Here is a 15,289-nt window from a genome sequence, read left to right on the forward strand (position 1 = left end):
CCTATTGCATCACGTGTGGTGGCGAGCCAGAGTCTGCACCTGCCTTGGTTTGTTCTGGATTTATAAAATCAACATGCTGCACTAGAAGTAATGGTGGTTAAAACCCATATGGGACTAATGTCAACTTCTCTCAGTATAATATAGATATTCAAAAAAAGAGAGATTCACAAATGAGGAGTAGCCTGTATGATTAAGTTGAAAATCACTCCAAAGCATAAAATTGCATTGTACAGATAGATGGAAAAGTCACAATAAGGGTATCAAAGTGCATGTGGCGAGGTGACAATCAATCAATAATGGTCAGTGAACATCCGTGATATTGGGGATAAAATGAACAGATGTAGATTGCACTAACCAGATAGTGCATGAGAATGCGCATTTGAGTAATTAAAACCAACTCCTGGTCATCCGCATCTAAACGTCTAGAGCGCCAGGTCATCTGGTGGGCATCAGCAGGATCTACAGCGCACCATCAGGGCTTCCAGGGAGCAGGAGTACACTCAAAAAAACATCAGGGGGAGCCAGCACTCGCCGTATGAAAACGTCAGGGGTCTCCTGAGCCCAAGCAGAGAGATTTTCCATAGTGCAGTAGGCTTTATTATGATCAAAGTTTAGTAATGATAAAAGTAAATTAACTCACATTTAAATAGCATACAGTAACAAATATGGCCGCCGGCCATTCAGAGAGCCACGTGGTGTGATGTCACTGAGGGCAGCTTCCCGACATGTTTCGTGCACTTGCACGTTCTGGATTGTTTGCCTGAGCGGTAATACCTCTGCTTTTTGGCCTATTAGGCTCTAACTGTATTTGTGATACAAAAACTTGGGTGGCCCACAATTTCCTTTGATTAAGCTGTGACAAGACTGAAGTCATGCCTATTGGCACCCCCTATCAATTATGTAAGGCCAGTCCCGATACCCTATCTATAGATGGCACTGTAGTTAATCTTTAGCCTAAATTGAATCTAGGGGTTATATTTGCTGCTAGTTTAGCCTTTGATCCACATGTACAAAATGTTGTCCGAACATCTTTTCTCCACTTGAGAATCATTGCTCGGCTGCATCCTATGTTATCATACACTGTAGCTGAAAAGCTGTTCCATACGTTTGGGTTCTCCTAACTTGACTGCTGCAATGCTCTACTTGCTGGTGTCTCTAAATCCACTATTAATCGATTACAATATGTACAAAATTCTACAGCCAAAATCCTGACTAGGTCTGGTACAAGTGACCATATAACCCCTATCCTGGAGTCCTTACACTTCCCTAAAAGCTATTAGGATAAATAAGAAACCCTATTCATTTTCTCTACTTTCAGGTTTCCATGGTCTCTTTTGAAACAATATCCTCTGGTCTCTTGTCTTGTAGGTGGTTGAGGCTGCTGATGTTATCCTGGAAGTGTTGGATGCCAGGGATCCTTTGGGCTGCCGATGCCCTCAGGTAGAACAAGCTGTGGTACAGAGTGGAGCAAATAAGAAGCTGGTTCTGGTTCTTAATAAAATAGGTATTAGCCAGACTCATTATTACCTATAGAACGACCACAAGACTGTAGAAGAGTTCAATTTTGGTATTGTAGTATAAAGAACACAACAGGGCATGAAAAATCTGATGTGAACATTATTTACAAATGTTTGTTTTTACAATATTATTATTATACAAGATTTATATAGCGCCAACAGTTTGCTCAGCGCTTTACAATATAATGGGAGACAATACAGTAACAATACAGTTCAATACAAGACGGATTTGAATATTAACTAGAAAAGCTGCAATTTCTGGGGAAATTGTGTGAAGTGTTCTTGCCTCCACTAGTAGTCTACAACTGGATTTGGCGGAGTAACTGGGTGGAGTGGCTGGAGTAACTGTTGTGTGGTTAGAGTGGCTGGAGTAACTGTGAAAAGGGTGGACTGGGCAGAGTAACTTTATGGAGTGGGCAGAGTAACTGTGTGGAGTGTTTGGAGTGAGTAAAGATAGTAAACATTACACTAACCAATTGATTGATCAAATGTAAAAAGTTTACATGGCAAGCTTGATAGAGTGAGAAATCCAGATTCAGCCAACAGCAGGTTAATGTCCTCTGTCAGCTGATGTCACAGAGCTGTTCCAGGCTCTGAAAGGATCCGGACCATATTTTTGGGATCCACCCAGTTGCCTGACTGACAGCTGGCTCCATCTCTCGGTACGGCTGAGGGCTGAGAGCCGAAGCAAGCTCTACTCTCCCCCTTCCCAGCTCCAGTGAGCGCTGGAGGGGCAGACCAGAGAGTGGTGACTGACAGTCACTGCTCTCCGCTCAGAACTGAATGATCAGCGTTCATGTGATCACTCAGTTCTTAGGCTTAGAGTCAGTGAGGGACAACTGCAGCATTACAGCGATGCTGCAGCGTGGAGGTAGTTATGTATATTTTTTTCCAAGTCCATACTTCTCCTTTAAGCACAATTTACAATTTTAGATGTGTTACATAACATGGGAAATTTTACTTTTTGAGTTCAGGTCCGCTATAAAGTGGACTTTTCCCTTATTTCTGATGTGCCATTTTGGCTATAAATTCCATTTGGTTATAAAATTATTTTTCCAGTATTCACTAAAGTTTCATTCTTGGTACAGAGCCAATGTCCAGCTTTTTACGTGATGCTTCTTTGCCTATTTTCAGCCAGTCTGCTCACCTTAGCTCACTAACAGCAACTTGCAGCACATGTTCAGATTTGGACAGTGATGTTTATGAATTAAAAAAAGTAATATTTTAAATCCGTTGTTAAATCAAATATACTGCAGAAAGTGAAAAGTCTTGAGTATGTCTACATGTAACTGATGTTTCTATCTTTGTCACAGATTTGGTATCCAAACCCATAGTGGAGAAATGGCTGAAGTATTTGCGGAATGAATTCCCCACAGTGGCTTTCAAGGCTTCTACACAGCAGCAGAATAAAAACTTGGTAATAATACTTTGTATCTAAGTTTTTGAAATTGTTCCCAGTTTTTATGCTCATACCAGCTGGTGCTGTTACCAATAAATATAGGGCTTTTTTTAAAAGAAACTTTGCCACCCCATCTTTTCGTTTTATACTGACAAGATCTCTTTAAAGGCGAAGTGTGGGAATATAAAAAAAAATAAACATATATACTTACCTACCTGCTGCAGCATCGGTCCATGCTGGAAGCTGTTCCTCACCAGCTCTAAGCCCCAGAACCGAACAATCACATTACCGTCATGTGACTTCCTCCCATGATGCAGTGCTTGGGCCTAGTGGCCAATTGCTGGACCTGAACAATTTCACATGATGGATTGGGTGATGCCATCTCTGACTGTAAGTTCTTACACCAGCCTATGGCAGGTATTTTGCAGAAGTTATGAGGAATGAAAGAGCGCTGGGATGAGGGCTATGAAGTTGAGTATAACTGGATTAGGGGCATCTATGATATTGCAGGGACCAAAGGCATGCAATATTCATTAAAGCCTATATTGTCTGTGAAACTGTGGATTTATGCTGTTGTGATTAAAGTGAAGTGGAATTTTGTTTTTTTTTTTTAATCCAAAAAGTGAAGTGGAATTTAATTGCTTCCCTATGATGGCAGAGGAGACATAAATTTATTTTCTGCTTTATGAAAATCGACTGTTGCCACCATTGCAGTAGAGGTGTTTGCTTTGCCCATACCACCAATATTATCTGTGTGAGTTTGTTTTATATACTTCTAAGTGAGGTTTATACAGACTTTACCTATTATCATTTTAAGCAGACCTTCATACTCTCAGTCAACACTGACTATTTTATCCTTTTGCTGCTTGCATTAGTAAATAGGAAGGTATAACATATTTACTTGTTTAGATTTTTTTTTTTTTACGTTTCTTCAGTTACTTTCTGGTTTCCATGCATAGGCATATGATGTCATACATCCCAGGAGTATTCAGAAGGGGTTTTCTCAGCTAAGCACACCCTCCTGCCTGCATGCCTGAGCTATAGGCAGATAGATTCCAGGAAGTAATGAAACATGAAACATCTGTCCTTACTCAAGATAGCCACGGACAGAAATGCTAGGGTTTTTTTTCAAAATGATTTCTGAGAAAAATAAAGAATGGAGATATGGATGGATGGATGCCTTTGCTTTGAATGTTAAAGGATAAGTTCACCTTTTGGAGAAAAATAATAAATGCACATTTTTTTTGCAGGTAAAAAAATTTGCATATATTATTTTTGTCCAAAGGAGCCTGTAAAGCATTGCACCAGAGATCAGTAGATCGCTGATGCCATGCAGGTCTCCTGCAGACCTATCAGAATATTTGCTAGCCGTACAGGATGTACGGTCAAGCAGATATTCTGACAGGAAGCTTCAGTGAACTACCACAGTGCTCCCTAGCGCCATGGTAGTTCATTGAAAACTACAAGCACACAGCTGCTAAGGCTGCAGGGACTCGTAGGCACTCATTCACAGAACTCTGTGAATGAGTAACGAGGCCATGTGGCCGGATCCCTGCACAGTCATGCTGTTTTCAAATCCGACAGATAGTACGGGGAAACTTCTTCCCATACTATCTGTCAGAGGGAGGGGGGCTGCAGGCGCTGCTACGGCTATGGGAACATGTTGCATGTTCCACTCTAAAAACGGGTGGAACATGTAACATGTTCCAAAGGTGAACTTATCCTTTAAAAACAAATTAAATAGTGTTTTTGATTTGTGTTGCTCAGATGCAGAGTCGTTTTGTTCCTTTGTGCAGCCCAAAGAAACACTGCAGTATGCACCCCCCACCCTCCACCATACACTTTTGATTTATACAAGTCAATTCTGCAATGTTGACTTATGTGGTTAGTTAAAAAGCAGTGGTATGGCCATACTGCAGTCATACGTCTGGTTAAAGAAAAAAAAAATGGACATTTATAGAGCATAAAGGGTTGCTTTTATAAATGTTCTTCGTGTTCTGCTGGCTTTGAGAAAATGAATAAGATAGTGAAAAAATAAACACACATGGAAGAAATCCTGGTCGCATGATCCGTCAGACATCATTTGTTTTGTGGCATGTGTAATGTAACTTGTAACACTTTTTTTTTGTCTTTACAGCAACAGAGCAGGGTGCCAGTCACCCAGGCATCTGAGGATCTGCTGAGCTCTGGTGCCTGTGTTGGTGCTGATTGCCTAATGAAACTTCTTGGAAACTACTGCAGAAACCTAGACATTAAGACTGCCATAACAGTAGGAGTTGTAGGTAAAATATCTGATAAACCACTAACATGAAAGAAGAGTTCCCTATAATGGTATATCAAAACAGGATACTGTACATATTGTATGCGACTTGATGCACAGGGCTGAAGGGCTATATTGAGCGTTTACATTGCTGCAGTGTTTATAAAATACCCAATGGCCTTCAGGAACCAAGAATGATACTCTATATGTTACAGAATTCAGTTCTTTTTCCCTCATTCCATCCTGATATTGATGGCTCTCACAGCTTGCTGCTGACGGTCTTGATACTTTGTAAAAAGAAACGAGACCACACTGGCTTAATGAAGCAAGTATCAACAGTTTAATAAAGTTAAAATTACTCACGATCCAAGTACATTTGCATGTTTGTTCACCTAGATCAGTGGTGGGCAACTTTTTTTTCAACTGAGCCAAATCTCGCCAAAACCACGATTGAAATTTATTTTGAAAGCCACATTTTTAAAACTGAAAATACATCCCCCATATAGTAATTCATCCCCCATAGTAATTCATCCCCCATATAGTAATTCATCCCCCATAGTAATTCATCCCCCATATAGTAATTCATCCCCCATATAGTAATTCATCCCCCATAGTAATTCATCCCCCATATAGTAATTCATCCCCCATATAGTAATTCATCCCCCATATAGTAATTCATCCCCCATATAGTAATTCATCCCCCATATAGTAATTAATCCCCCATATAGTAATTCATCCCCCATAGTAATTAATCCCCCATATAGTAATTCATCCCCCATATAGTAATTCATCCCCCCTATAGTAATTCATTCCCCATATTGTGTCAATTCACTTACCTTTGCTCCGCGCGTTCCTCTCGCCGTGTTCCCGCGCCGTTCCGGTCTTCAGGGCGGACTGTGAGAGGAGAGGAGTTCGTCACGCTGCCCCGCCTACATCCTGACAGCCAATGCTTGCCACGCTCCGCGGGCCGGATTAAAAGGTCCGCCGGGCCATAGTTTGCCCATTGCTGGGCTAGCTGCAGAGTCCTGACTTTTGGGGCGGCCGCCCGAGAGGAGGGAGGGGAGCGGGCGCCCGGCACACAGAAGAACCGCATTAAAGTGTGTAAAGAGCCGCATGTGGCTCGCGAGCCGCGGCTTGCCGACCACTGACCTAGATGATCTCCGGCAAAGAAGTGTCAAACTGGCAATCATGGGAAATAAAAAAAAACAGCGCAGAAGCTCCTAGTGAGCTTGTTTTGTAACTCCTGTTGAACTGGGAAGTTGATGGTTTGTTTCTGCTCAGCCAGCTGGGAACAATAGACCTTCATAATGTTCACAGTCCTTGGATCTCCAGTAGAGCTTTAGGCCCCATTCAGACCTGTATGTTAGGTGTAATGCATTAAAAAATCTTGAAAGCTCCTTTTTTTTTTATGCTTTCATCAAAATGCATGTTTTATAGAGTTTAATGTTAACGTGCCTAAAATGCATGTAAAGCGTTCCCAAAACAAAGCAGAGATGCGAACTGGCCTTTAGCCTAGATTCACATATAGGCAGCTCTGCGAACTACAGTTGTGCAGGCACAGCAACCCATTCATTTGAATGGACTGCTGTGCCTCACGAAGTGCAGGGAAAAGGTCCCTGCACTATTTCTGGAATGACATCCCAAATGGGAATTGCAAGTGCAGTGCGGTTCCCAGTGCTGGAGTGATTTCCAGTGCTTACAGCATGCCATTAGGACTAATGGCACCCTCACGTATCCAGCATCTTTTTCTGTGCAGGTGCTGTGGGAACAGGTGCGGTCCTGCAGTGCCAATCACCCGCACCGATGTGAACCTATCCTTAGAACCTTCTAACATTGCCAGGATGACACTGGGGGGTGGATTTTGTAAAACTGGAACATCTAACTCCAGCTTGTTCAATTAAGCATCTGCAATAAAATCTTGAGCCCTGATTCACACTGATGCGGTGCAGAATTTGCAGCGTTTTCTATGCGAATTCCATACTGCATCAGAATCGCAGCATGTTCATGCGAACTGCTGCGGGTATGTATGTTAACAACACCCCAAAAGTGGTCCGCAAAATGCGGTGCGATGTGCACAATCAGATCGCATAGGTGTGAATACCCATGCAATCCAATTCTAGTGAGGACCAAAAAAAGGGTCCTGCACCTTTTTGGTGCGGGTGCAGTGCGATTTAGAGCTGTACAAAATGTATGGCTTCAATCGCACCGCACACAAATCACATGTGATTTGCACAGGAATGCAGTGCGGTTCTTGTGCGAATCACATGCGATATACCGCAACACATATGTGAACCCAGGCTGAAACTGATTGGTTTCTATGCAGAACTGCACCTGATTTTGCACTCTTCAGTTTTAGTAAATAACCACCTATGGGGGAGATTTACTAAAACTGGAGCATTTAGAATTTGGTACAGCTATGCATGGTAACCAATCAGCTTCTAACTCCATCTTGTTCAATTAGGCGTTAACAATAAAACCTGGAAGGTGATTGGTTTCTTTGCAGAGCTGCACCAGATGTTGCATGCTGTAGTTTTAGTAAATAGCCCCCAATGGTTGATGTTTAGGTACAATTCTGATTTATTTCTTCATGAATCTTCTTTCAGCTGTCTGTCATGTGAGATGGATCACATTAAATTACATTTAAAAGAACTTATAAAGGCAGCATTATCTTGTCATGTTGAGTTTCTTTGTGTTGTGAGCTCATTTGTAAAATACTGAGGATTAAACAGTACACTTGACTGCAGAAATCCAAGCAGCTAGAATGTCTAAGCCTAGGATCACACCTTTGCGTGTTGTGCGGGCTGCTTTTGCATGGGCACGGCAGCTCACTCCTTTGAAGGGGCTGCTGTGCCTTGCAAAACGCAAGGAAAAGGTCCATGCACCTTTCCAGAAATCGCAGCTTGCACAGGAATCGTACTACAGTGCAGTTTCAAGTGCGGGTGAGATTTCCAGTGCTGGTGGCGTGCTATAAAGATTAATGGCACTCGCCCGCAAGTCCCGCGGTTTGTGTGCGTGTGATTGCAGCTGCGGGACGAAGTGCGGGTCCCGCAGCAACTTCCACCTGCACAAGTGTGAACCGAGCCTTACTGATCTAGCTATAATTCAATTAATTATTCATTAATTTAGGAAATAGAGGATGATCCACCTTTTGTTTCACTCTGTACTTAAAGTGGACTTTAAAAAGTGTAAAAAAAATCAGTGCAGGCGTTGTACTTGTGAATAAAATACTTTGTATGTGTTCACTTATGTTTCTCCTGGCACCGGTGCTAAAGTGCACAGGTCCAACTACAAATTGAAAAGAAATTAATGACTGGCCCTGTGGCCCTTCATATTGATGAGAGAATTTTATTTTTTATTTTTATTTATTTCAGGTACTTATATAGCGCCGTCAATTTACGCAGCGCTTTACATATATAATATACATTCACATCAGTCCCTAACCCTCAAGGGGCGTACAATCTAAGGTCCCTAACTCACATTCATATACAAGGGCCAATTTAGACAGGATCCAATTAACCTACCAGCATGTCTTTGGAGTGTGGGAGGAAACCGGAGTACCCGGAGAAAACCCACGCAGGCACAGGCAAACTCCAGGCAGGAGGTGCCATGGCTGGGATTCAAACCAACGACACTAGTACTGCCAGGCGGAAGTGCTAACCATTTAGCCACTGTGCTGCCCAGGATTCAGGAGCTAAAGGTAAATATTGGCACCAGAGGGTGCCTAGTGCAGGCTGGCCGGGAGTTTTAACATTTTGTTAAAGGAGTTTTGTTTAAAGTTAAAGTGTTAACCTTTACAGAAAACATTTAAACATCAACTAACACTGTACATCCTCCCCACCCCTGGTCCCCAAAATACTTCCCTCTGGGAATGCTGAGCTATAAAATCCCACACAGCTGGTGCAGTGTTCCAGAGCTTTGAAATCCCCACATGCCTCCCTCTTCTGTGTGCAGCACTTCCAGGACAGATTAGAGTGATTTGCTTTGCAAGTACTGACCAACTGCAATCGGTTTGGTCAGTTCCGGATGCGCTGCATTGAGAAGAGACAGCAGAGTGGAGATTTCAATTTCCTGGACCGCTGCATCGGCTGTGTGGGCTCTGACAGCTAAGCATCCCCGGAGGTAAGTACAGTGGATAGTAGGGAGGTGTGGAGGCTTGAATGGGACATTGCTCCTGTTGTACAGATTTCATCCACTGAAGTCTAAACCGTAATCGATGGCAAAATTACGCAAATGACAGACTTATAATGTTGTATGCATGTGGACATAACCCAATTTGTGATTTGCTTTGCAGGTTTTCCAAATGTGGGAAAGAGCAGTTTAATCAACAGCTTGAAGAGGGCCCGTGCCTGTAATGTAGGAGCTACACCTGGGGTGACCAAGTGAGTAAAGTATCATCAAAACATTGTGTGGAACAGTAAGCCTGGGTTCACACTGGATCCAACTTTGAAATCGTGCGACTTCACTTGAAGTCACACAATTCCAATATCGGATATCAGTGGGATTTGGAAGACATCTGTGCGGTTTCATTCACAGATTTCAATTCAAGTAGCACCTGAAATCGCAAAAAGTAGTGCAGAAGCTACTTTCAAAATCTGTGCGACTCTGACTTTGTCTGAGTCACACCGATTTAGAACGGTTATATTGCCGATCACAGGGTGCGACTTGTCATGCAATTTGACACTGTCAATTCGCATGAAAAGTCGCATCGGATTGAACCAGGGCTAAGACCTCATTCACATATCCGAATAATGCTGAACAGTGGATTCCTGCAGCTGCAGTTGCAGATGTGTGGGAACCGTTCTCAGCCTGTACAAAGCAGTGACGGGTTGACAGGAACTACAGCTGCCCACCACTGTTTGCATGTCCACATCCAACTGTGTCTAGAACTGGTTATCTGTCCCTAGCTGCAGATACAGTTGCAAGAAAAAGTATGTGAACCCCTTGGGATTACGTGGAGTTTTGCATGAATTGGGCATAAAATGTGTTCTGAACGTCATCTAAGTCACAACAATAGAAGAACACAGTCTGCTGAACATAATACTACACAAACATTGGATGTTGCCATGGTTTAATTGCACATAACATGTAAACATTCACAGTGCAGGGAGGAAAAAGTATGTGAGGCCCTAGCTTAATGACTTCTCCCAGAGCTAATTGGAGCCAGGAGTGAGCCAACCTTGACTCCAATCAGTGTGAAGATATTGGATGTGTTGCTGACAGCTGTCCTGCCCTTAACAAACACACACCTGTTTTGGGTTTACTGGTTTCAAGAAGCACTGTCTGATGTGAACCATGCCTCGCAGAAAAGAGCTCTCAGAAGACCTACGATCAAGAATTGTTGCATGAAGCTGGAAAGGGTTACAAAAGTATCTCCAAAAGCCTTGATGTTCATGTGTCCACGGTAAGACAGACTGTCTACAAATGGAGAAAGTTTAGCACTGTTGCTACTCTCCCTAGGTCGTCCTGTAAAAATGACTGCAAGAGCACAGCGCAGAATGCTGCATGAGGTAAAGAAGAATCCCAGAGTGTCAGCTAAAGACCCACAGAAATCTCTGGCACATGCTAACATTTTTGTTGACACATCTACAATAAGGAAAACATTAAACAAGAATGGAGTACATGGGAGGACACCACGGAGGAAGCCATTGCTGTCCAAAAAGAATATTGCAGCACGTTTGAAGTTTGCAAAAGAGCACCTGGATGTTCCACAGCACTACTGGCAAAATATACTGTGGACAGATGAAACCAAGATTGAGTTGTTTGGGAAGAACACACAACACTATGTGTGGAGAAAAAAAGGCACAGCACACCAACATCAAAACCTCATCCCCACTGTAAAACATGGCGGAGGGAGCATCATGGTTTGGGGCTGCTTTGCTAAGGTTCACATACTTTTTCCTCCCTGCACTGTGAATGTTTACATGTTATATGCAATTAAACCATGGCAACATCTAATGTTTGTGTAGTATTATGTTCAGCAGACTGTGTTCTTCTATTGTTGTGACTTAGATGACGTTCAGAGCACATTATATGCCCAATTCATGCAAAACTCCACGTAATCCCAAGGGGTTCACATACTTTTTCTTGCAACTGTAACTCCTGGAAGGTTGGATACATGCAGATAGATGTGGCTCCCATCAGCCTGTCGTTGCATTGTACAGGCTGAGCGGGCACAGCTGTCCTCACCTGTGATTCTAGCAGCAGGAATCTGCTGTCCGTTCCTCAGTGAACATGTGAATGGCCTAAACAGACCAGCAATAATTTGTGTTATATTATGATTGTGTTTTACACTCAGATGCCTACAAGAAGTCCATCTGGACAAACACATCAAACTTCTGGACTGTCCAGGTATTGTTATGGCAACATCCACATCCGATGCCGCTATGATCCTGCGGAACTGTGTAAAAATCGAGCAGCTTGTAGACCCTGTGGGACCAGTGGAAGCCATTTTGAGACGTTGCAATAAAGAACAGGTAATAGGAAGAAAGGCCAGTGTATAGATAAGTGCAGATAAATCTGAAAAGTAGCTAGTAAGAGTTTGCAAGAGGCTTAGTCTACACACAGTCATTTTTCCTTCAACACGTCTGCTTTTTTTCCCCCATCTTTATATTCAAATATTTATATTGAAACTTTTCCAACAAACATGTTATCACATACCGAAAAGAAGATAAGAACTGAGCGGCATATACAGTGAAATGCATCAGCAGGAAAATAAACACATTTTAGAAAAAATAAGTCCCCACCATTTGGCTGGGGATGATATAACAAGGCCACGGATATATGAGAGGTATACTCAGTTCCTTATGAACCTCCTATGGTTGGAAGTGTGATAACCAGTGGAGGAAGGGAGGAGGGGGTGAGGGGGAAGGGAGGCACCAGTCGGATGAATTGGCTATAGTATATTATTATGTTGTTATATATGTCACTTGACGGAGCAGTTAGGGTTTTGAAGCCACCAAGACCACTGAAATCGGAATTTGTGGTATGAAAAATTCTAAGTTGCTGTTCTCTTCTCCATTTCACAATGGAGTGTTGCAAGCGAGGGGGTATTTCCCCCATCTTTAAAGTGTACCTCTGTTCATAAGCAAAACCACATTCATATAACTGTCCATGGGGAACGAAAATGTTTAAGATCCAACAACAAAAAATTATCTTGAACCTCCTCTCATCCGCCATATAAGGAAATAACGGACAGGCGGTGGTTCTCTAGTTGTGGGAGGACGTCATATGACAGGGGTGCGCAGCGCGGCAATGGTGCGCTGTGTCCCTGGGACACAGTAGATCACCGGTCAGTGGAAAGAGTCGATGACACTGGCTTTGTCATGTGATCAGCTGTGTTCAATCACAGCTGATCGCATGTAAATAAGGAAATGCCGATTATCGGCATTCCTCAACTCACGAGCTGTCACGCTGACAGCTCGTGAGGAGAGGAGTGCTGGTAATCGGCATTCCTCAGAGGGGACATCTACACTGATCATCAGGGCACTGATGATCAGTGTAGCCCTATCAGAGCCACCTGACAGTGTCCATCAATGTGACCTGTCAGTGCCTACCAGTGGACATCAATACCACATATCAGTGCCCATCTGAGTTGCCTTTCAGGGCCAACTATTAGTGCTGCCTATGGGTTCCAGTCAGTGCCGCCTATCAGTGCTGCCTGTCGGTGCCATATATGAGTACTGCCTTTCAGTGCCCATCAGTGATGTCTGTCAGTGCCTCCTCATCAGTGCCGCCTATCAGTGCCCATCACTGCAGCCTCATTAGTGCACATCAGTGAAGGAGAAAAATGACTCATTTACAAAATTTTGTAACAGAAACTAAGAAAAAAACTTTTTTTTTCCCAAAATTTTCAGTTTCTGGTTTGTTTAGCAAAAAATAAAAAACCCAGAGGTGATTAAATACCACCAAAAGAAAGCGGGTATGCCATTCCTTCAGAGCGCTTGCACCAGTGATGTCACCGGCTGCAGCTCTGAGAATCACGTTTAGGAGATATTCATGTTACCTACAGGTAAGATTTATTATAAGCTCACCTGTAGGTAAAAATATAAATGAGTTTACCACCACTTTAAAGGGTAATTCCACTTTTGTGGGGAAAAAAAATGAGCAAATAAAAAAATAATATAGTGTATACAATTAGGACGCAGGTCATATTGTAGTTGAATGTTATTAAAAATTGTCTTTCCTTTTCAATCTTCAGTTCAATAAAATGCAATATGGCTACCTGAAAATGTTCTGTACACAGATGGTGTACAGAATGTCCTCCAGAAATGTCATTTCCTACCTGTGTGATTGGCTCACTGATTTTCCCAGATGTTTGCACTAAGCAAATCTTAGTTCATCTTCACCATTCACCTTCTCCCAGGGGGACACTTCAAAGGACAACTTCACTCAAATAGTTTCTACTATGACAATCCTTTTCCTTTATTTGGGGGTCGATGCGGCCTGCAGCCGAATGTATGTAGTCTGCTTGCCTACAGCAGTCCATTTCATCAGTGCAGAATGGGAGGTTGATGGAAAACGAGATTGTTGCCTATAAGAATGAGTAATATTTGAAAATTTTCTTTCTCATCCAGATTATGCAGCACTACAAGGTGACCGACTTCAGGGACACGTTGGAATTCCTGGCCATGCTTGCTAAGCGACAGGGGAAATTGAAGAAAGGAGGCATGCCAGACCATGAAAAAGCAGCTAAATCTGTTCTAACAGACTGGGTTAGGTGATTAAGTCCTTTTTTTATTTTCACTTTTCAATACCTTTTTTTGAAGTTTTAACAGCATACAGGATGTATCACATACAAATATAGGATCAAAAACAATGCGTCAATGAATACCAAATTGTGGTCAACAAAATGTGTAACAGTAATAGAAAACAATAAGTATTCTGGATTATAAATTAATACTGTGGGCAGCTTAGTGGCTGAATGGTTAGCATTTCCGCTTGGCAGTACTCGGGTCGTTGGTTCGAATCTCAGCCAGTTTGCATGTTCTCCCTGTGCTTGCGTGGGTTTCCTCTGGGATAACAAAATGTGTAGCAGTAACCATTGGATCCTGTCAAAATTGGCCCTAGTATGTGTATGTATGAATATGAGTTAGGGACCTTAGATTGTACACCCCTTGAGGGTTGGAGACTGATGTGAATGTAAAGCGCTGCGTAAATTGATGGCGCTATAAAAGTACCTGAAATAAATAAAATATTACAGTGAAGCATTGCACATTATAGCGTGGACCGAGCTCTGACTGGACCATGATGCATTCTCAGAATCTGTACGGATGACAGGGCTACCATACCAAACAGCAGAAAAATATGCTCAAAGGCCTCTGTAGTAGGAGGGCCAGGGAAAAGGTAAGAAGCAAAAGAAAAGAGAAGAGACGGACATCAGGAACCCAAGATTCAGGACCTTATAAAGATGTATACCTTGTGAACGTAGTGGGGTGAGCATATTGTATCCACAGGGTCCAAGTCTTTAGAAATTTTCCATATGTATCAAGGAGGATAATAAAAATAAATTAATAAAAATGGTGTCTATGTGGCGGCAGACTTCTGTAAGAAGGACAAACTGCTGTTTGACTCCTTCTCTGGTCTGTTTCACCACCAGTAAGATGTATGTTGCTCATTTAAATTAGGACTTGTGAGGTCCAGGGCTTTAAATGTAATAAGACATACTAGGGGTCTCTAGGAAGTGGACAAGTTTGTAAGAATTGTAGAAGCTTAAGCTCTTGTCCAACACCTACAGAGCATAGGGCACAGCCACCATGCATCGAGGACATGCCCTGGGACAGAGCACCGGCAAAAACAATTACTGGAGGAGGATGGGTAGAAGTGTGCTGAGCGAAATGGGACCATATACCACTGTCAGTAACCTGGCTATGACCAGAGATGTGTGGACTGACATAGGGAACACCAGGCTTCAGGAGTAATGAAAATAATACCATTTATTTGTGAGACACAGTAACAACGCACAGTGCAACAACAACAACAACTCAATAACAACCCCTACACCCAATACAAACACGAACAGCAACAAGAGGAGTCAGGCCAGCCGGGGTCATACACGGGACACAGAGCAGGTAACAGAGGCTCAAGGAAAACACCAAGGCACTGATCGCAGGCCTG

General features: G+C 42.7%; 1 protein-coding gene across 1 annotated transcript in view; it reads left to right on the forward strand.

Annotated features, from left to right (window-relative positions):
• GNL3L (G protein nucleolar 3 like) overlaps positions 1-15,289 on the forward strand; it is a 40,163-nt gene that overhangs the window by 12,768 nt on the left and 12,106 nt on the right. The window contains exons 6-11 of the mRNA XM_089669147.1: positions 1,369-1,504; positions 2,831-2,934; positions 5,054-5,198; positions 9,468-9,555; positions 11,472-11,649; positions 13,750-13,892. Coding sequence (XP_089525273.1) covers positions 1,369-1,504; positions 2,831-2,934; positions 5,054-5,198; positions 9,468-9,555; positions 11,472-11,649; positions 13,750-13,892 — 794 coding nt within the window. The remainder of the gene's footprint in view (positions 1-1,368; positions 1,505-2,830; positions 2,935-5,053; positions 5,199-9,467; positions 9,556-11,471; positions 11,650-13,749; positions 13,893-15,289) is intronic.

This window comes from Staurois parvus, unplaced genomic scaffold, assembly GCF_062004578.1.
Source record: "Staurois parvus isolate SC_StPar_1 unplaced genomic scaffold, SC_StPar_1.0 ptg000068l, whole genome shotgun sequence".
Lineage (NCBI taxonomy): Eukaryota > Metazoa > Chordata > Amphibia > Anura > Ranidae > Staurois > Staurois parvus.